The sequence below is a fragment of the Mobula birostris genome, chromosome 10, assembly GCF_030028105.1.
Source record: "Mobula birostris isolate sMobBir1 chromosome 10, sMobBir1.hap1, whole genome shotgun sequence".
NCBI classification, from domain to species: domain Eukaryota; kingdom Metazoa; phylum Chordata; class Chondrichthyes; order Myliobatiformes; family Myliobatidae; genus Mobula; species Mobula birostris.
Genome location: NC_092379.1, coordinates 64,559,350 through 64,582,919, shown reverse-complemented (window position 1 = coordinate 64,582,919; position 23,570 = coordinate 64,559,350). Strand labels below are relative to the sequence as shown.

At 39.0% G+C, this 23,570-nt stretch overlaps 1 protein-coding gene across 2 annotated transcripts in view; it reads right to left on the bottom strand.

Annotated features, from left to right (window-relative positions):
- The window catches only part of LOC140204072 (U2 snRNP-associated SURP motif-containing protein-like), a 108,351-nt gene that overhangs the window by 37,769 nt on the left and 47,012 nt on the right, over window positions 1–23,570 (bottom strand). For both annotated transcript variants that reach the window (XM_072270368.1, XM_072270369.1), the window contains exons 12-21: window positions 22,408–22,512; window positions 22,250–22,316; window positions 22,001–22,170; window positions 17,119–17,281; window positions 16,725–16,804; window positions 16,548–16,635; window positions 12,296–12,424; window positions 3,247–3,409; window positions 1,871–1,966; window positions 1,226–1,289 (exon numbers count right to left, since the gene is read on the bottom strand). In XM_072270368.1, coding sequence (XP_072126469.1) covers window positions 1,226–1,289; window positions 1,871–1,966; window positions 3,247–3,409; window positions 12,296–12,424; window positions 16,548–16,635; window positions 16,725–16,804; window positions 17,119–17,281; window positions 22,001–22,170; window positions 22,250–22,316; window positions 22,408–22,512 — 1,125 coding nt within the window. The remainder of the gene's footprint in view (window positions 1–1,225; window positions 1,290–1,870; window positions 1,967–3,246; window positions 3,410–12,295; window positions 12,425–16,547; window positions 16,636–16,724; window positions 16,805–17,118; window positions 17,282–22,000; window positions 22,171–22,249; window positions 22,317–22,407; window positions 22,513–23,570) is intronic.

Below are 23,570 nucleotides of genomic sequence, written 5' to 3'. Positions count from 1 at the left end.
ACACTAATGGACATAGAGTTGCTCATATTAAGACCATATTTACAGGCCTGATATCCTTGACCATGTCCTGTAGCAAATTCATTCTTCATCAACAGCATTAGAATCAGAGCATCAGCAACTACATAGAGGCTGACAATCTGTTGCAAACTCAACAGTTTCAAAAGATCAATAAAGCTTGGCTCTGCTGCAAAACTCAGATTAGTCATAACTTGGTTAAATACCCAGTTATTTAAACAACTGACACAACTGCATTAAAGACATACCAAATGAAACTTGAAAACTCTATTTTCAATCTTTTTATTAATTTCATAGAAACAAACATAATATGGTAGTAGTACAAAGTTACTGGGAATACTTTGTTATAATTAAAATTAACATAAGTGATTATAAAGCCAGATAACACTTAAATAATAAAACTCCCAATCAAATAGCATACGGATGAATACTATAAAACAAAGAAAAATATCTTTAAAAAAAATCATGAAAAAGGAACCCCCCCCCCCAAAAAAAAACTAAACAGAATTAATCAACTAAACTTAAAAAAAAGATATGGGTTGTTTGGTAACATCGTAAACAAAGAGAAAAAAGAAAGCCTTAGTGTCGACGACTCCGTTCCTCTCAACCAACATTACAAAGAAGTAAAATAAGTTTGGAAATGGTCAAATTACATCATATGAAAATGTTGAATAAGTGGCCTCCAAGTCTTTTCCAGTTTGATAGAGGGGTCAAGAAACTTGAAAACTAAGTCAAAAAGTAGCAACTGTACCAATAATGCAAGTGAGAGATTATTATTTGGTACTGAAAAGAATGGTTTCAGTAAAACTCAAACCAAAGAATGGTCTATAATTCTGATTTCAACAAATAAAAACACAGCCAGACAACTTCAACAGCATGTGAAGGGATGTCAAAATCTGGTCAGAAATTAACAAAGGTCTACTGGTAGAGGAATATTCACATTCCAATGATGGTTATCTACTTTAAACTTATTATGTTTATCTTGTATTCTTGTTCATCAATTATAATACTTTTTTAGCACTAAATGTTTCAACATCACACTCAGAAACTAAACCAGGATTGTAGTTTAGCCAATTTAATTCAGAATCATCAGTTATTGTGTACGGCTGATCTATAAACTATTTGTAAAGCAAAGTTACAAGTGCAAGTGACATATCCTGCAGTTTAAGAATCTATAAGTCCCTAAAATAGTAAGCTAGAACCAACTTACTGAATCTCATCCTTTTCTTCTGACTCTGCGTGATCAAGAAGATCCCATTTTGATGTGGTAATTGCTACAAAGGTAAAATTCACATTTTCATACTTCATGGTCCAAACAGAATTGTTCAGTGAAAGAATAACAGGATTAATAAGCATCATTACAATCTATATATTTTTAATTTTATTTCTCTGAATAAAGATTCCAAACATTGATAAACTCCACTTAATTTCAGCATTCCAAACTGAAGATCAATTCATTTTTAAAAAATATAACCAATTTTTAATTATTTAATTTAAATCTATCGATGGAGGAGAAGAACTGTCAATGTTCATCTGGACTGCAGATTCCCACCACAGATGCTGCCTGACTCACTGATATCTTTCAGTAGTCTGTTTTTTTGCTCCTGATTCCAGCATCTTCAGTCTCTTGTGTCTTAATTTAAACTCATACTTAATAATTTGCAAATAGAAATTTTGTGACAAAATATCTAGAATTATTTAAAATATAGCTACTCACATTAAGACCTGAGAGTTTTATTCCATTCCTTGAATTCTAGTCAGGCTTAATAACAGTAATAATAAAATCCAGATTGATCTGTGATAGTGCACATTGACATTTAGTCAACATCAAAAGTGATAAATTAAGAATTCATACCATGAGCTTCCAACTCAGATCCATCCACAGTTTCCCATTTTGAAGGAGCAATTTTTAAGAATGGTTCTTCCTTTTTAGTAACTATAATTTCATCCACTAGGGAATAAAACAAAATATTTCTCAAATGACCACCAAAAGATCAAATTGATTAGAGCATCTGGGCTTCGAGTGCAATGAGGTAAAATAAAACCAGCTTTTGTTTCTCTGCCATGTATCCATGCTGGCACTTGCTTGATGTCTTATTACCTGATCAATGTTTCGTTTCCGTTTTTGGAACCATGATGCAAACATTAACTCCTAACTTCCCGGTGACAAAGTTAATTTCATAAATTCTATATAAGCTTTGGTGTCCAGAGATAAAAAGAAAATGCCACCCTAATGCAAGGTATATGGAAAAAATGTTAGGGAGAGACATTAGGCTGCTCATGCTCACTTCTTACCAGTTCCGTCAAGAAGTGCTGAGTACTTCCATCTTACTGTCCAGCTCATCTTCAACTTTTACCCTTGTACAATGAATCAAAGGAGCATAGCTGCTAACAGCACATAGTCTGAAAGCTCTTTGAATCTGGTCCCTCAGCTTTACACCAATTATGCTTGGTATAACTTGTGTAACCCCACTCAACCACCTCAGATTAAAGTGGATTTCAGGCAAGAGGTATACTTAATTTAATCACAGTTTAGTATTTTTAATTGAAATCAGGACTTAAATTACATTTAGGTAATTCAAATTTATTGTAACAAAACATCCTTTAACAACTAGAACTTATTGGTAACCAGAGTCTAGTTTAAAGGGGTTTGGCAAAAGCAAGCTGCCAAAATGTCAGGGTGAGGGTTTTCTACCCGAGGCCCAGTCGTCATCACTCCTGGCACATTCTGGTTTATAAAATAACCTTCTACATGTGGATTAGGTCATGGCAGGCAGGTGGGCACAGCAGCAGGGAATTTGTGAAGTGTGGTGGATCCAGTACAAGCCAAATGACCTTTCTGAAACTGCTCCATAACAGAAATCAGTAATACATCACAGATGTATCAAATCTATGCCAATGAATGCTTGTAAATATAAAATCAATTGTAAGATGTTCAACAGAAACAGAATTCAAAAATGTCTTTAACTGTTCAAATAATTTTTCATTCAGTAAATCTTAAAAGGTTTAGTAATATTACATTTTCCAAAAAAAACACTTAAAATAGCACAATATGATACTAGAGTTACATATGTTACGAGTTACCTTAGAGCTTTGGATTTAATGTAAAATGGAGCTTTGTAACTCATAACACTAGATATAATAAAACCTATCCAAAAGAATAAATCTTCACGTGTCCACAGAGTTCTATCCATAGTACGTCTGTTCTATCAATATTATCATTGTGCTTACTTGGCATGCCATCAAGGTCATCAATTGATTTCAAAGGAATCCCATCAATGTCATCTAACAGTGCTCCATCTAGTGGAATTCCATCAATTGGCAATCCATCAACATCATCTAATGAAGCAATGGGGTCACTATCAATTGGTGTTCCATCCACATCGTCGTGCACCTTAATAAACACACATTATAGCAACATAGAGAATAAATGAAAATGCAATGATAAACATCATACAGATGAATACTTCAAGTTTCCTTGTATGTAGACACAATATGTACCATTTTAGAAGGGAGATTGTGGAAGGCTAGTACTAATTTGGTCAAATATAAAATAGGCAAGATAATTAGGGACATGGCAAGTTGTACGTCAGGAATCCTTAGACTGAAACAGCACTTTTGAAATAATAGTTTCTAAGGCTCTGCAACAGTGACATGGTACTTTTGTGCATTGTCTGGGTCTGTAGCATATTGATAGACGGAGACCTGCAAATACTGATTTATAAATCTGCATAAGTGAAATTGTATTTATGAAAATTACCTTTGGATTGAGATTCTATGCCCATGTCTAATCCTTCAGCATTTTAACATCTACACGTTCATGAAAGGCTCATGTAGTTATTTGCTCAGCTTCAGTTTTATGCTTCAATAATCCAAAGGAAGTGATTTCATAGCAGGGGTAAAAACCCATTACGTTTTGAGTACAAACACTCAATGGATTCATGTTGAGGATGTTGGGTCAGGAGTGCAGGAGGAAAAGATTCTGGAACAGAATGTTGGAGTGGAAACTGTAGAAGATGATGGAAGTCTGCAGGAATAGTGAGGAAGGAACTTGTTAATGATATGTACTCTGATAGATAGGAAATGGGGGAATTAGGAAGGGAGGGAAATAAAGAAAATGTATTTATACAGTGTTTTTCAACTCTGAAAACTTTCCAAAGTACTTCAGAGGTTGCTAAGTACTCCTTAAGTATATTCACCAATGTAAAGTTGAAAATATTGTGTGCCCATCTGAACATAGTAAGATCCAATAAATAGCAGCGATAGCACCCAGCTAATCTGATTTAGAAAATATTGACAGAGATAAACATAGGCCAAGACAACAGAAATAATCCCTTGTAAAGCAGTTAAATGGAAACTTGTATGTCCACTTGAGAAAATAATCAAGTCTGAAGTTTAAACACGAGCAATTCTGCAGATGCTGTAAATCCGAAGCAACACACACAAAATGCTGGAAGAACTCAGCAGGTCAGGGCCAGAGAATTGGGATAATGGAAAGCAGACAGCGTGATAGCAATAATGAATATGTTGCTTGATTCTGGGAGCACCAGTCAATTGGTTTGGTCTGAGACTAATATGATTAGAACATTGAAGTACTACAAAGGAAGTGTGGGGAGGTAACAAACTTATATCTGGCAATTCAAGGTGTGATAGAAGCACATCAGACAAGTCTTTGTTACTTACGTGCACCAAAAAAAAAATAAATTGAAATGCAGAGATACAAGTAGAAATTGGTGGAAACTAAACTTAGAACAGGTATCGGGAAATTTTTATTAACACCTATCAATTTTAGAATACCTAATTAGTTTATAGATAGCGTAGCAGTTACTTTAAAACAAACTAAACCTGTTAAGACACTGAGCCAGGAGATCAACACTGTATGATGATGCGTTTCCAAATAACGAAGTTCCAAAGTCAAAAAAGGTATGTTCAATCATTTATTAAGCCAGCAAAGATGAACAAAACTAAATTAGCGATATAGCAATCTTAATGTTCAAATTAGTGTAACTAAGCATTCTAATTAGCAATATCAGAATTAGCATTCAATATGTATTTAAGCATAACTAAGCAAAGTTGGGGGTCACAAAAAGACTTGTATTCTCTGCAGCTCAACCCCTCTCCATTAGATTAATTAAGCTAAGACAAAGCGAGTATAACTATACTCATTTACTTCTACTTCGCCCCAACCCACGTGACAGATACCATAATAAATGCACAAGAAAATACAATACAGACAGAAATAGATACAAGTCTCCTACATCCCAGCCGCTTAATTATTACACTATAATAATTACAAGTACATACTTCTAAAATAGGAGACATGGAATCTTCAAGGAGAAGCATCTAACATTTATACAAATGTCCTCTTTCTTCTTCCAGTCAAGTCATGCAACAGTCACCTAGGCCAGAATTACCAGCACTTAGCCCAGAACACAGTGATCTTTACCACTATTCTCTGTCAAACCGATAAGCCAAGTGAAAGTCATGAAGCTTTAAGAGCAGAGGCTCCTCAAACCTCTGCCTCCCCTAGAAGATAGATTTTGGTTACAGGCCTGTCCAGACAGCTGATCTTGGTCTTCATGTGCACCAGCCGCACAAATCCTCATTTGTCCGGAAAGACGTAAATGACTCCGCACAATCTAGGAGTTTCGAAGGGCTATCGCCAATTATCAGCAAAATGTCTCCTAGGAGGAAATTATGTTTTATACCTGACCATTTCTGTCATTCCTGGAAGTGTGGTAAATACTCCTTGACCCACCATTTCCAAAACAAGTTTGGCATGTATTGGACCTGCTTCCATATACAATGACCATAAATGTCTTCCTTTTGGTACTGTCCTGGTGGTAAGGATGGTGAGGCCTTCAGAAACAACAGAGGATTGGGTATTAGTGTTTCCAAATCATTGGGATTAGAGGATGCTTTCGTAATTGAACAAGCATTGATAACAGCCTCTACTTACCAAAGGGAATGTGTGGGAACAATCTTCATCTAGATTTTGTTCCTTCATGGTGGAATTGAGAACCTTTCACACAGACCTGATCACTCTCTCCCATGTTCCTCTGTGGGAGGAACCAACTGGGGTGAGGGGGGGTTAAAAATCCATTTAATTCCTTTGTGAAGAAAGACATCAATGATTCCACTTCTCAATGGCGCTCGGCTCCAACAAAGTTTGACGCATTATCAGAGTGCAGTTGTCCTTGTCTTGCTATAAAGCGTCAAAGTGCATTAACAAAGGAATCTTTGTCTAAAGAAGATGCCACTTCAATGTGAACAGCTCATACAGCTAGAAGAGTAAATATGACCCCGTAGCTCTTCAATGTACTCCTGCCCATCACCTCTAAAAGTCCAAAGTGGTCCACTCCTACACATGTAAATGGAGGTTCATCTGGAGAGACCCTGTCCAGAGGTAGATCTGCCATGTGTTGGCATCCTGGAGCTGTGTGCAACTGTCAACAACAACAGAATTAGACAGGATTCTTCTTCTAGCTGTACTAGCACTGGGAATCCAATATTTTGGGGCAACCTGTGGTTACGGCCACCATTTCCCACCTTTCATATACCTGCCTCAGAATGAGGTCTAAGATTTAAAGATCCTTGGCCAGTATAACTGGATGTTTAGACTCTACAGGCATGGCTGCCCTATTAAGCTGTCCACCAACTCAAAAAAAATCTTTAAGTACTGGATTGAGCTTGAAAATATGGCTGTTCCTTTTCACACTTTCTCCCTTTGGCAAAATTGAGAACTCATCTTGAAATGTCTTTCTTCGGCAAACTCCAATGATTTCCTTTCAGCCTTTCTGAGCTCCTCCACTGAGAGATAATCTCAGCTGATGTGACCTTTGGCCTTCTCATTCTCAATCTCTCTCTTCATCCATTCAGAATGAGCAAGAGCAATGTTCACTTGCTTCCTCTTCCAATCAAGAAACAAGACCAAGTTCTTAAATGTAAGAATGCAAGCCACTGTTTTCCTCAGATAGGTAAAAACAAGAAGTGATGGATTATACATGTTACCATATCCACCTCCTCTTCAATCTGCATGGCATTCACAGTAACACTCCTCCTGACTTCCGGATCATCTAGCAGGTCTCCAGAATGATTAAGATTCACAGGCCATTTGCTTTCAGGCTGAGGAAGATACTGAAGCCCTGACATCCACGTCTCATTCTTCAATAATTTTCACCTTCAACGGTCTAGAGGCCGCATCTATCCAGTTGTTTGAAGTGTTTACATACCTCCATTGAGATGCTTGCAAGACCTTAAGAATTTCTGAAACACTGCTTGCAACGAAGGTTTGGAACCTGGAAGTTTCATTCTTGATATGCTTCAGCATATCAAGTACTACTGGTCCAAAACAGAGTTCTGAAGCTGAACGTGCAACTCTTCACTTGAGTCTGTAAAGTGGTGTAACTGTGCAGCAGTAACTTATCCAAAATCCAGGGGTTTCAAACATCTAACAACCTCGAAGTCTTCCAACTGGCAGAGCTTTTCCAGCCAGCTTAACCACTCATGAGTAGCTGATGTTGGTATCATGTCATTCCAGCCAAGCCCTCCCTGTCTTACAAACACAAAATAATCTGCAGATGCTGTTGTCAAAGGAACACTCACAATGCGCTGGAGGAACTCAGCAGGTCAGTCAGCATCAGTTGAAAAGATTAGTCGACGTTTCGGGCCGAAACCGTTCGTCAGGACTGAAGGAAGAACTTTGGGGAGGGTTTGAAGAATGCTGGTAGTTGAAAAAAACAGTAATTTTAAAAACAAAGGGGTGGGGGACAGGAAGCAGGGAAGTGATTGGCAGGAGAACAATGCGAAGTGGTAGAAGGAGGCGGAACTATGAGGGAGGTGATGTGAAATAGGGATAGAGGAAGGGAGGGGGAAGGAATTACCGGAAGTTGGAGAATTCTATGTTCATACCAAGGGTCTGGAGACTACCTAGACGGTATATGAGGTGTTGCTCCTCCAACCTGAGTTTAGCCTCATCATGGCAGTAGAGGAGGCCATGTATGGACATATCCAAATGGGAATGGGAAGGGACTCCCTGGTCCACACATCCCTCCCCATGGATCTCCCACCTGGCTCTTATCCTTGCAAGCACAAGTGCTACACCTGTCCCTACACCTCCTCTCTTGCCACCATTCAGTGCCCCAAACAGTCCTTCCAGATGAGGCAACACTTCACTTGTGAGTCTGTTGGGGTCATCTATTGCATCCGATGCTCCCGGTGCAGCCTCCTCTACATCGGTGAAACCCGACGCAGATTGGGGGACCGCTTCGTCGAGCACTTCCATTCCGTCCGCCACAACAGACAGGATCTCCCGGTAGCCCTCCACTTCAACTCTGCTTCCCATTCCCATTCAGATATGTCCATACATGGCCTCCTCTACTGCATGATGAGGCTAAACTCAGGTTGGAGGAGCAATACCTCATATACTGTCTAGGTAGTCTCCAGCCCCTTGGTATGAACATAGAATTCTCCAACTTTCGGTAATTCCCTCCCCCTCCTTTCCTCTATCCCTATTTCACATCACTTCCCTCATAGTTCCGCCTCCTTCTACTACTTCGCATCTTCTCCTGCCAATCACCTCCCTGCTTCCCCTCCCCCACCCCTTTGTCTTTAAAATTACTGTTTCTTTCAACTACCAGCATTCTTCAAACCCTCCCCAAAGTTCTTCCTTCAGTCCTGACGAAGGGTTTCGGCCCGAAACGTCGACTAATCCTTTCAACTGATGCTGACTGACCTGCTGAGTTCCTCCAGCGCATTGTGAGTGTTCCTGTCTTACAAAGGTGTTGTTGGATCTTCTGAGCAGATAACACTACCGGACTCAAGATTCCTAAAGGATCACAGATGGAACTAATTATGGAGAGGATCCCTCTTCTGCTGAGTGGTCTATCTTGTCGCGATCTTAAACTTGAAAGTATCAGATTGAATGCACACTGCATACCCAGCACTCTCTCCTTCATGCCTTCCTTTTGCTCCGTTTTCTGGTATCACAGCTAGTACACTATGACTGTTGCTTATCCACTATGAGTCAAAAGCCACCTCTAGCACACATGGATACAAGGTCACGACAGAGAGACACCACTTCTTTCTTAGAGGTCACTGACAAAAGGCAGTCATCAAAACAGAAGCAATGCAAAACCTTATCTACTGTCATGCAGCTGAACTGTTCTTCATTATCTTCTGTGCATTTCCTAACAGCGAAGTTGGCATAGCTCAGTAATGAAGTTGCTCCAAAGAGATGTACCAACATTCTAAACTCCACCGTATCTTGGCTGAAGTCACTGGAGAAACCTCAGTATATCTGCATCTTCCACAGGTACTTTAACCTGATGAAACTACTTCAATATTTGCCATGATTACCACTGGTTCTTTTCTGAATCTGGTTATGACATTAATCAGTGAACTAGCAAGACCTGGAAAAGCTGAGCACTAAGTGGTATTACTTGAAAAGTCATTCCACAGTCACAAACACAACACAAAGTTTCCTTTTTCTAGGGTGATAAACTCCATGATATGGAATACACCAGACTTTCCCATCACTGCGTTCCAGATCCTCTGCTGGCACTTTTTCAGTATAACTTTTGAAGGACATCTTTCATGAAAGCTGTGTCATCAGTGTGAAATGAAAAATCCTTCTTAAACCTCTTCCTTAGGTTTAGAGCACACTGTTCAACAATCTTCTTGTTAGTTGGCATGCTAACCTTTTTCTTTGTCAAAGGTAAACTAATCTGGTAATGGTCATCCACCTGTTCTGCAGAATTCGCAACCAGCTCCATTAACTTGTGACCTTCTCTTGACAAACCAGGTTGTTCATCCTGACTGCAGTCAGGGACTCTGTCTTCAACTTCCACTGCTAAAGCGCATCAAAGTTCAAAACTTATACCCTGTTAACTGTCAGCCCTGCTTATGCCCAGTCTCTTCTATCACCATGGTTTCCTTTCAGTGATCCATTCACAGTCCAAACCAACTTTGTTCTAATTGCATAGGGTCCATATTAACACTGTGATTCAGTTGCAACAGCTTCAGCCACATTTGTCTCTATCAGTAGCTTAATTTCTGAATCAATCTCTGACATGCTTCAGGTGAGACCATCTCTGGAAATCCCTCTGTCGAGGAATGTTCCATTTGTGGACAGGCAAACTTATCTGCATATAGATATTAGGTAGTTCACAATAGTTTTTACTATTTAAGCCTGCCACTTCCAATCCTGAACCAATGTAGGTACTCATGACCTTTTCTTCACCCACATTGAATAAGAGGATGCATATCAATTTTTCTGTGAGGTTGAGCTTGTTCATGAGGCCCAATGTGAAGAATACTTTTTTGATCTAGAAAGGCACAAGTAACCACTGTCTTGTTACTCTTCTTAGACTTCTCTTGTACTGGAACTATAAGAAATTTACAATCACGATCACCAGCCCCTGTAAGACCATTAGAATACTTTTTTGATCTAGAAAGGCACAAGTAACCACTGTCTTGTTACTCCTCTTAGACTTCTCTTGTACTGGAACTATAAGAAATTTACAATCACGATCGCCAGCCCCTGTAAGACCATTAGATAACAAAGCATGACTCACTGATGAGTCTGATTTTTTCACAGCTTCTTTTGATTCTGCACCCTTTTCATCAGAGTGAATACACTGGAATGCTTGCCTCAGCATACCTTGCATGAAAGATGCTTCCTGCAATTCTTGCAGATGTATCTTGTACACAAACAGCCAAAGGAGACACCATTTTCCTTCAAGAAGGGTAGCTTCTCCTATACGCCATTTTCTCCAGAAGAAAAATCTGATGTGGTTCACCCCTGCATAACAAACAAACCCTTTTGCCTGACGAAACCATTCCCTTCCATTAGTTCCAGGCTCAGTTTTCACTTTACTTCTCACAGTGGCCACATTAGTGGCAAAGCTGCGTGCTTTAGCCTTAGAACAAAATTGCTTATTGCCAGCCATGTAGCATCATGTATATTCCCGAACACTGGGTGTGTAGCAACCTTACTTGCCTTTCTGTAAAATCAATGTCAGTGAAAGTAATCTTACATTTGTGCCTTTCTTGCAGTTTACAGACCACCATTCTCAATGTATTCCTAAGCATATAGGGCAATTTATTTACGACAATCAACATATTAGCAGGCATGCCCAGCTCACACCTGTACTGCACTTCTTCCATGGCATTACAACAGCCTCTAAGAAAAAGACAGTTGTCTTGAAGAGCATTCATGTCTTCAAATTTGATAGGTACCCAAGTAAGGGCCTTTTACATGCAGGTGGATGTAATTTTCTATTCAATACCAACATTTTGTTCACATTTATTTCAAACTCCTTTTGAAGGATTTTAATAAGATTAGCCTTAGCTTCAGCTTTAATTTTTCTCTTGCAAGCCCCAAATGCAGGGTCGTTGGCACCAATATGCTTCAATACATTCATGTTACTTTCTCTAGTTGTATAACTCGCAATTAACTTATTTGTTCACCCACATCATCAGAGATATTCAATTCAATAAATGTAGTCAGCAAATAAACTATCCACATATCCACAGCACCCAAACCAGACTGAACAAACAGCCTTCAATTCAAACATCAGCAACCAGAATATTTCAATACCTCAAAAAAAGAGTGATGAACCCTTAGCAAATGCCACACTATAGAGCAACGGACCCCAATGGATAGGCAGTGCTGACCATTCAAAACTGCGTTCAAACCACAAACACACAGCAGCAGGTCCGAAGCTATCCCTTGCCATGGACTGGTGTTTATTTGGCATAATTTTTTTGGTTGACAAAATATTCAAGATTTGATTTCTAGCTATATATACAATCAAATCACCCATCTCAGGAATCTGTATCTGATCACAGTTGAGAATGAGCAATGGATTTATAATTAGTTTGTATCACTTAGAGCAGGGGTCCCCAACCTATTCTGCACCGTGGACCGGTTTAATATTGACAATGTTCTTGCAGACCGGCCAATGGGGGGGGTGGGGAGGGTGATCAAGTTCAACGGTGCATGACAGGGAATAAGGAAAGGTGCCGCTGACCCATATCGTTTCCTCGCGGTCCGGTGGCACATGCTTTGCGGCCTGATACCAGTCCACAGCCCGGTGGTTGGGGACCACTGCCTTAGAGGAAATATTTGGACTTACGTGGCCGTGCAATGAATATCCACCAGTGAAGTCCTAGCTCAAAATGACAGTGTGACAGCATTACTTACAGTACACAGAAAATAACTTGAAAGGATACTAATTCTTCATTTATCAGTATTAACAAAAAGATTATCAGTACGTACCATTGGCCTTTCCAATCCATCATCATCTACTTTTATGAGTCCAAGGAATAAATTCTGTAGCCTAATGAGAAAAGGCTCTGGATAAACAGCCCACTCTTCCCATGCTCTAAAACATGACATTATCTTTTGCTAAAGAAAAACAAAATGAAAGGTCTTAAAAATCAATTTTATCCCCATATATACTTTTAGTTGAGTATTGCCAAAACCAGCCATGGAGAAACAAGTTCTTTATAATGCATTATCTGCCAGCTAAAGGAACATTCTGCTTAAACCACAGTGCAATCATCATTAGAGCTGTTGGGGAGGGTTTAAACTAGTTTGGCAGGGGGGTGGGAATCAGAATGTGAGTGCAGAGATTAGGGTAGAAGGACAAGGGTATGATGCTATGTGTTCTGAGTTGATGAAGAAGGACAGGCAGGGGACAAAACATTAATGTAGCCAGTTAGAGGGGTTGAAATGTGTCTACTTCAATGCTAGGAGTATTAGGAATAAAGGGGATGAACTTACAGCATGGATCAATACCTGAAACTACGATATTGTGGCCGTTATTGAAACTTGGCTGGAGGAAGGGCAGGATTGGCTGATGCAGGTACCGGGGTTTAGGTGTCTTAAAAGGAATAGGATGGGAGGTAGAAAGGGGGAGGGGGGGGGAGGGGTGAGTAGCATTACTGGTCAGGGATAGTATCACAGCTATAGAAAGGGAGGATGCTGCAGAGGGAGTATCCACTGAGTCGGTGTGGGTGGAAGTCAGAAATAGGAAGGGATCAATCACTATGCTGGGAGTAGTCTATAGGCCCCCAAATAGCAATCGGGACACCGAGGAGCAGATAAGCAGGCAGATTTTAGAATGGTGCAGGAAATACAGGGTTGTAGTTATGGGTGATTTCAACTTCCTTCATATTGACTGGCAACTCCTGACTGCAAGGGGAATAGATAGGGCTGAATTTGTCAGGTGTGTTCAAGAAGGATTCCTGACACAGTATGTAGACCGGCCGACGAGACGAGAGGCCATACTGGATCTAGTTCTGGGTAATGAACCTGGTCAGGTGGCAGACCTCTTGGTGGGGGAGCATTTTGGTGACAGTGACCACAACTCCCTCAGCTTCAGCATAGCTATGGAAAAGGATAAAAACAGACAAAATGGGAAAGTGCTTAACTGGGGAAGGGCTAACTATGAAGGGATGAGGCAGGAACTAACGAGAGTAAATTGGAAACAGATGTTCAAGGGTGAAAGCACAGAAGTAATGTGGAGGAAGTTTAGGGACCACTTGTGCTTGGTTCAGGATAGGTTTGTCCCACTGAGACAAGAAAAAAATCGTAGGAAAAGGGAACCATGGCTGACGAAACACGTGAGACAACTCGTCAGGAGGAAGAAGGAAGCATATGTTAGATACAAGCAGGAAGCAGGAGGGGCTCATGACAAAAATAAGGTAGGCAGGAAGAAGCTTAAGAAAGGACTTAGGAGAGCTCAAAGGGGGCATGAGAAGGCCTTGGCATGTAGGATTAAGGAGAACCCCAAGGGGTTCTATGCGTATGTGAAGAACAGAAGGATGACAAGAATGAAGGTGGGGCCGCTAAAGGGTAAAGAAGGCAACATGTGCCCGGAGGCGGAAGAGGCTGAGGAGGTCCTAAATGAATACTTTGCTTCAGTATTCACAAGTGAAAAGGACTTTGATCAGGGTGAGGTCGAAGTAGAACAGGCCTATGTGCTGGACAATGTGGAGATTAAGGAAGAAGTAATGTTGGATCTTCTTAAAAACATCAAGATTGATAGGTCCCCAGGGCCGGACGTGATATACCCCAGGTTGCTGTGGAAAGTGAGAGAAGAGTTCGCTGGAGCAGTAGCTATGATCTTTGAATCCTCTTTGGCTGCAGGGGAGGTGCCGGAGGATTGGAGAATGACAAATATAGTTCCCTTGTTTAAAAAAGGTAACAGGGAGAATCCTGGGAACAATAGACCAGAGAGTCTTATGTTGGTGGTCTGCAAACTATTGGAAAGTATTCTTAAGAATAGGATCTACGAGCACTTGGAGAAGTACAGTCTACTCAAGGATAGTCAACATGGCTTTGTGAAGGGAAGGTCGTGCCTCACAAGCCTAATTGAGTTTTTTGAAGAGGTAACAAAAGAAGTTGATGAGGGTAGGGTGGTAGATGTCGTCTACATGGACTTTAGCAAGGCATTTGACTCATCCAGAAAGTCATCAGGCATGGGATCAGTGGAACCTTGGCTGTTTGGATAAAAAATTGGCTTAAAGGAAGAAAGCAGAGGGTAGTAGTGCAAGGAAAGTATTCTGCCTGGAGGTCAGTGACTAGTGGAGTGCCACAAGGATCTGTCCCGGGACCCCTGCTCTTTGTGATTTTTATAAATGACCTGGATGAAGAGGCCGAAGGATGGGTGAGTAAGTTTGCGGATGACACGAAGATTAGAGGAGTTGTGGATGGAGCTGTAGCTTGTCAAAGGTTAAAAGAGGATATAGACAGGATGCAGAGTTGAGCAGAAAAGTGGCAGATGGAGTTCAATCCGGCTAAGTGTGAGGTGATGCATTTTGGAAGGACAAACCAGAAGGCTGAGTACAGGGTTAATGGTCGGTTACTTAAGAGTGTGGATGAACAGAGGGACCTTGGGGTTCAAATCCTCAAGGTTGCTGCACAGGTTGATAGGATAGTTAAGGCAGCCTATGGGATGCTAGGCTTCATTAATAGGAGGATTGAGTTCAACAGTAGAGAGTTCATGTTGCAAGACTACAAATATCTGGTGAGACCACACTTAAGAGTATTGTGTTCAGTTCTGGTCACCTCATTGTGGAAGCTATGGAGAGGGTGCAGAGGAGATTTACCAGGATGTTGCCTGGATTGGAAAACAAGTCTTATGAGGCAAGGTTAGCAGGGCTGGGACTTTTCTCTTTGGAGCGCAGAAGGATGAGAGGGGATTTGATAGAGGTCTACAAGATTATGAGAGGCATAGACAGGGTGGATATCCAGTACCTGTTTCCCAGGGCACGAATAACAAACACCAGAGGGCATATGTACAAAGTTAAGGGACAGAAGTTTAGGGGAGACATCAGGGGTAAGTTTTTTTTGTTTTTTTTTATATATTTACACAGAGCATTGTGGGTGCCTGGAATGACTTGCCAGGGATGGTGGTGGAGGCTAAAACATTAGGTGTCTTTAAGAGCCTCTTGGACAGGCACATGGATGAAAGAAAAATAGAGGGTTACAGGGTAGTGTGGGCTTAGTACATTTTTTTAAGGAATATATAGGTCGGCAGAACATCGAGGGCCAAAGGGCCTGTACTGTACTGTAGTATTCTAGTGTCTAGTATCTAGTATCATTGGTCAAGTCAATTGACTCAAAGAAAAATCAGATACAAAGCAAGAAAAAACTGTTTTCACAAATGGAAAAAGACTATTTAAAATTATTTCTATTAAATATACCTTAAATTTATTAGGAATTAAAATCCTTCATGTAACACGAAATACAAATAGTTTAAACAGCAGTGTGCAAAGTGACCAGATGCTCCAATATTGCTGCATCAATTAAAGCTGGATAGAACTTAAACAAGACACTAAAACCATGTCTTTCAGTTTTCAAATAACTGTTAAGAAAATCTACATGTAACTGAGCTATACAGTCCGATAAATCCTAGGCCTGATGCCAAGCCAGTGCAAATTCAGAAGAATTTAGATTTTCCGAGCGGGTTACCAATTATGAAGCAATAATGACAGAATTCTCTGCTAAGTGGAATTAACAGTATCAGAGCAGGAGGCAAAAAGAATTAAGTGTTTCTCTCCTCACAGATATATGCAAGAATCCCAAGATAAATCAATTTGAGCACAAGGGAATCAAAAACCTACTGCTGGAAATCTGAAATAAGAGCACAGAACTGAAAATATTCAGATCAGACATTTATGGAAAGAGAAACAACTTTAATTTTTCAAACCAATGCCCTTCATCGGCACTGGTAATTCCAACATTTTATTTTTAGCATGCTGGGCCCAGTAGCTAACTTCTCACATAGAAAATATATGTGGGCACAACTTTTGCTTTCTGAAAAATACTGGAATAGATTGGAAATTGGAGGAAAAGAAACCTGACAATGTTACAACAAGGGATCACACTGCTTCAGATGGAATCAAAGAAACCTCCACCAGCATGCTGGCAAGTTAACCCATAATTTCACTCCATGCTGTTTTGAACAAGGTTTTATTGAGTTTACCTCAATTTTAAATTTTTGATTGCTACAAAACCATACCTTGAACTGTTCTGCTTGAAGCCTCGCTTGAATCACTTTATGTGCTTCATGTAAATCAGTAAATATCTGAGGGAGTTTGGTTTCAAAACTATGAAAAGAAAAGAAAACCTAAGTTGCACAAGCAATGATTTTCCAAAAATAATTTATTTAACTTTCAATAAACAACACAAAACTTACTATTTCCTATAATAAGATGCATTGGCAACTTTGGCACAGGAATTATAGAGTATGTCCGACACCAAGTACAATCTTGCTATCTGCAGTAGAAATTGAAGTATTATAGTGTTAGTTGCTTTACTTCTAAAGTCATCACTTACTCTCAGCCATTTCCAAATAAAAGAAGCGAAAAAGAAATGCCAATGTCAAGCACTGTCTAAATTACTAAACAAATGATCAAAAATATTTAAATATCAGACTCACTGAAGGCTATTTTTACCAGACCACTTTAACCAATTAATGTTAAAATATTTTATGGTATACAATTACTGATGTACCAGCTGCCTCTAAATAATTACCAAATTCTTACGCATTTTAACAGATGTATACAGATAATAAACTTTTTAAAGTTTACCTTTTTCTGCAGTGGAGTTTGTAAAATAGACAGTGATTCTGCAATACAATCCACTATTTCCTCTGCAGCCTCTGCATTATTCAAACAGAAGACCATAGCATCGCCTATACCATTGCGATGAGGTGCCAAACCTCTCAAGATATTCTCCAATTTATCTCTTTGCCTGCAAGTTTTATAGTGCGTTAGCTACACATTTCAGCTATACCTAAACATGTTTAAATTTTGACTTCAACTTTCAGTACAAATAATTAACATAACATAAAATAAATCCCAATTTCACTACCATGGAACCTAAAACAAACAAGTTATTATGTTAGAGGAAGGCAGAGTTTTAGGCTTTAAAGTCTCTAAATTGGACCAATAATCTAAAAACATAATTGACAAGATATGCCATAATTCAGCAAATTTAACTTAAACAGCCGTTTTGACTGATAAACTGGATTTAACTTCAATGATGAATATTACAAATATTTCGCTTTAGTTTATCTTAGAAGTGACTGGATATTTCACAATAATATTTGAGTTGTAACTGAATGCATCATTTTTATGTATACTTTTAAACCTATAAAACCAGATTTTGCTGAAAAAAGATCTAAATGATTCATACCGTTAATGCGGAAACTGGAACAGTAACATGTTAAGAACAAGGTAAACCATGAACTTCTAAGTAGCTGGCCGGTTTGGCAACATGACCAACTTGTGAATGCCTTTACACTGTTAACCTCTATATAAGCCCTTCTTTCTTTCTCTTCCCAATTTCTCCTGCAGTCCCTTATTTAATACTAAATTGACACCATCTATAATTTAATATTTCAGTACTTTCCATTATTTTTCAGTCTTTAAATCCAACTAATTAAAGAGATGCACTGTTGGCTCCACTTGTGCCAGATATTATGCTTCTACCTATATAGTTGTGCTGGCAATTATCAACACCAGTAGAAGGATAGGAGTATAGTGGGTAAGTTGCAGCACTAGCACTGAGGCCTGTAAAACAGATCCAGAGGCATTAACACAAATCTTTTCATGGCAGCCAGAGAATTTAAACTCAGTTAAATCTGGAAAAAACCTGTCATAAGTAATAGCAAGTAAGAAAACATGATATTGCCATTAATAATGTATTTCGTTCACTAACATCATCAGGAAAAAAAATTTGCCATTCTTACCTAGTTGGCCTACACTAGGCCCCCATTATCCAAGGCAATTCCCTCTTCTTGATACTAGCATCGGCAGGAGGTACAGAAGCCTTAGGTCCCAAACAACCATGTTCAGGAACAATTATTACCCTACAACAATTACGTTACTGAACCAGCATGGATAACTGCAATCACCATGCTGAACTGATCCTACGACCTACAAACTCACTTTCAAGGGCTTTTTACAACTCAGATTCTCTGTATAATTTTTTTTATTTGCTCAGTTTATCTTCTTTTGCACATTGGTTGTTTGTCAGTCTTTGTTTATGTATATTTTCATAAATTCTATTGTACTTTTTCCCTGTAAACCCTGCAAGAAAATGAATCTCAAGGTAGTATATGATATCATATACGTACTTTGATAATAAATTTACTTTGACTTTAGAACATCAGCTTAATGCTTAATTATCCTCAGAATAGCCTATCAAGAAATACTGGTCCTTTAACAACTTACACATTCCATGAACAAAGAAAAAATATTTTAAAAATCTATTCATTTCCTGGGATCTGTGTGGTTAAGGGCAAGGATAACTTTTATTGTCATTCCTAATTATCTCTTGAGAAAATGGTAGTTAACGGTTTTCCTGAACTGCTACACTCCTTATAGTGAATGTAACTGGTTTTACTATTTGCTATTTCACTAAATCATTGATCACAATCAGCTATTTTTGTGATCATTACTAAGTCCAGTTGTTTTTTTGCCTAATCCAAAAGCCACTATTGGAACAAAAAAGGAGAAAACAGTGAACGTAGTCTGATTTGATCTTCCAAAGATTTCTGATAATGTCTCACTCAGGAGATTAATCAATAAGGGTGCTGCACGGGAATAGAAGGGGGTGGGTAATATAATGACTTGGATTAAAAACTGGTCAGACAGAAGCAGAGTAGAAATAAATGAATTGCTCTCAGGTTGGCAGGCTATTACTAACGAAGGAATCAGTGCATGGACCTCAGTATTCACAATTTTTATCAATGCTTTGTCTAAGACATTCATTTACCTTATTTCTAGATTTGCTGGTACAACAAAACTATGTCTGATTGTGAGTAGGAAGACGTAAAGGGACTTCAGAGGAACATAGATAATCTGAATGGGGGGGTTAGAACAAAATACATACAATATAATGTGAAAAAATGTGAAGCTATCGCTGCACAAATATTAAGCACACTTGTACACAAGTCATTGAAAGCCAATACTAGGTGTAACAAGTGATTTAGCAGAGCAAATATGTGGGTATAGTTCTGATTACTTTCACCACACTGGTTCCAGTAATGGTGGTTTTTTTGTCTACAAGTCAGATTTCTATAGATCTCCAGTCCCAGTACCTATGCCTCTCTATTTTCAGGCACACATTGCTCTATTTTTCCTTTTGTACGCACCCTATATATTATTGACTAACCAAAAAAAATGCATGGAAAAATACTGAATATTGTAACATACTAGGAAGTTCATTATTTCTTCAGATGAAAAAACTACAGATTTCCACCAGATCTACAGATACTACGATTCAACCTTATTACGCCATACACAATTACACAGAAGTAACAAATGCTGCTATGTCAATATCATCTGTATGTAAATTATGGTAGCAAGTTAAGAATGCATTGAAGTTCCAATACATGCTGGTCAGTATTTACATTGCTACCTAAAAACAAAGCAACTTAACCTAAGAGGACAAAGTAACAAGTTCCTGCAAACTCAGTAGAACCAGTGGGAAATAACAGAAGAATGCTGAATTCCAGTAGCACTATTGATGTTATCTAAAGATTGCTGATGTCACAGCAACAAAATAAACCACTTGTTTACTTTGAAAATAATGAAATTATGAAATAGTGAATACTTTCTACAACACATACACAGTGCTGGAGGAACTGAGAAATTCAGGCAGCACTTATGGAGGGGAATACATAGTATATGATTTGAGCTGAAGCCTATCATCAGGACTGTAAAGGAGGGGGAAGAGGCTGGAATATGAAAGTGGAGAGAGAGAGGAGGGGGTACAAACTGGCAGGTGATAAGTGAAATCAAGTGAGGCGGGGGAAAGTAAGTGGGTGGGGCAGGGGGATAAAATAAAATGCTGGGAGGAGATGGGTGAAAGAGGTGAAGGGCCGAAGAACAACAACTCTGATAGGAAAGACAGAGCAGTATGGAAGAAAGGGAGGGAGGAGGGCACTAGAGGAAGGTGATGGGCAGGTGAAAAGAGAAATGGTGACAGGAGAGCCAGAAAGGGGAATGGAAAGAAAAGGGGAATGGAAAGAAAAGGGGAATGGAAAGAAAAGGGGAATGGAAAGAAAAGGGGAACGGAAAGAAAAGGGGAACGGAAAGAAAAGGGGAAGAGACAAAAATTAGGTAAAGTTTGAGAAATCGATGAATATGCCATCAGGTTGGAGGCCACCCAGATGGAATAGGAGGTGTTGCTCCTCCAACCTGTGCGTAATCCCATTGAGGCAGTAGAAGGCAGGCTATGGACCGACATATCGGAATGGGAAATTGAATTGAAATTGGGTGACAAAGCAGTCACCCAATCTACTAAAGACTCACCGAAGTAGAGGAAGCTGCACTGAGAACACTGGACACAGTTGATGATCCTAACAGACTCACAGGTGAAGTGTCACCTCATCTGAAAGGACTGCTTGAGGTCCTGAATGGAGATGAGGGAGAAGGACTTGTCCCATTTGTTGGACAAAAGGCTGGATTTTAAACACTTCTTTGTACACCTTCTGTGTAAATAAGCAAAATCAAGTGAGCTGATACGAGGTTCCAGTCTGGCATTGATCGGATTGATCAGCACAGTTGTTGTAAAGACAAATATCATATTCTTCAGTCTGAGAACACAGTCATCATGTCCCATGACACTGCCACTGTGCTAAATGGAACAGATTAGACTCAAACAAATCTGGCAATCAAAACCAACCAATTTTCATCAATGCTGTGGGCTGTAAGCCATTACAGAACTGTATTGCACCTCAACATACAAGACCATGGCCAGGATGCCCCTATTCTACCAACAAGCCAATGATTCTACCTTGTTCAATGACAAATGCAGAAAGGCATGCCAAAGCAGTACCCAAATGTACTTAAACTGAGGTCCCAAGCAAAGCTGCAACACATCATTTTTAAAATCAAGTATATAGATTAACCTACTTATTCTAGTCTTGACTAGCACTAAGCCGAAGTGTACTTCGGCTTACTGCAGTTTGTTTTAATGAAAGTAATTTTCCATTTTTTAAGAAATACAATGTATCACAAATTATGTCAGTACTACTTTAAATAGAGTGGGACTATTTCAGGCATAGTGCATGCCTATCATAAACAAATCACATAACAAACAAATCACATCTGATGTCCACAGAAATAAAAACATGACGGGAATAGTGCTAATACTTCTTTGAAATGTTGCTATTATTTAAAAAAGGTGAAGAAAAGAAACTTTAAAGCAAATGCTGTCACTCGATTTTACTGAAGATGTACCAGCACTCACCATTCTATCCTGGGTTCACGAATAATGTTATGGAGAGAGAATGCTTCAGGTAAAATGATTTTTGAGGTAATTTAAGGTTTCTGATCTTTTATTCTATGCTATTTGATTACAATATTTGGTAAGAAACCTGCAACAGCTATTCAGCTTCCTAGAGTCAGCTACACTAAGATTATTTCAGGCAGTCAATTGGAAATCCAATTATTAACTTACTCATCCTTCAGTTGCCCTTTCTTCACTGGTTCCTCTGATTCAACAGGCACATCAACTTCTGTGTCTTCTGGCATACCTTGCAAATAGGGATTCATAGGTGGAGGATGCCACACCGAACCACACTTAAATATCCGGAAATCGTCAGTCCGCCATTTTGTAGGGGAATCACCCTAAACACCGAAATAGTATAAGCACCTTCAACTTTGAAACTACCCGTTTATCGCCTTAACTGAAATACTTTTGTTTTACCTGAAGAATAGAAAACAGCTTCCACCTATAATAAACGTGTGCTGGGTCCTTGTTATCAAAAAGGAACCTAGTAAAATAGTTGAAAATAAACAGTCACTAACTCTCATCACTTAAACAGTAAAAAGTAACTTAAAATTTCATATGGTATTCATTTTTACCTAAATTGAGGGTTATTAATTTCTCTGCTCATAATTAAAGCTTCAAAAGCTGGACCTTCACGAACTACAAATTCGATCATTCGATGAATTAGGCACAAAAGATTCCTAACAGAATAAAAGAAAATTAAACAATGTTCAAAAACAGTCATGTCAAATCTTTTCTATAATTAAGCAAATGACGAGGTACTTTTAAAAGTGGAATCCTGCTGGTATTTCAATCAACAGAAATAAGACAAGCTTCAAAGTTGATGCTGTCCCCTTTCTCAGTGTAATCCACAATCTTAAAACAATTGGTGCTATATTCCAAAATATGTCAGATCAACAGTCCAACAGAAACTTGGACAACTACAACCAACTATAATTTTACTGCATTACTTACTACTATCAGCTACTACAGGCAATATTCTTGCAAATGCATTTGGAAGTTTAATTAAAACAAAAAATAATTTGCACTAAAATGTCAATGTGAAAGATGCTATTTCTGGGGATGAAAGCACTTTCCCATTTTGGGCACTCAACATAAGCTCTGGGCAAGTACAAGACAGTTAAGAGTAAAGATCCTACTTCCCTGTTCTGCTCCAACGATGGAACTCAGCCCAGAATAACAGCAATCGCTACCGATACTGTTGTGACAATTTTTATTTTCCATTCTGTGATGTCTCAAGTGAAATTCCAGTTTGCTGCCTTAATTCCACACCTACTGGGAAACATATTATGATTGTCCAAATTTCACCACCTTCCACCAGAAGGCAAAATAGACTGGTCTGGAGTTAATTCCTGCCCTTCATGATGAAAGAACAACTCACTGAACTATTCAACCACCCCTTCTGATAAGTTTTAACTAATTGTTTTCCTAGCATACAGATACATTATTGGAATTTTGCTTAGCACATTTTATTTGTTTCCACTTTATTTATATCAAAATCAAAAAAACTCAGAAATCATTGTGTAGAAAATTCAGGAGCAATGTCAAATATCAACATCATTCAGAATCTTATGTAAACTTTTAAAGCCACAATATACATCAGTATTTTCTTTGCAACTAAGATGGTTAGCTTTGTTTACCAGGTGCATTTGCAAAGTGAATGGCAGTATTTGAAATATTGATAGTGATACAATGGAAGCCTCAATTTAGTCAATTGTTTCTGAAATGCTAAATGGTT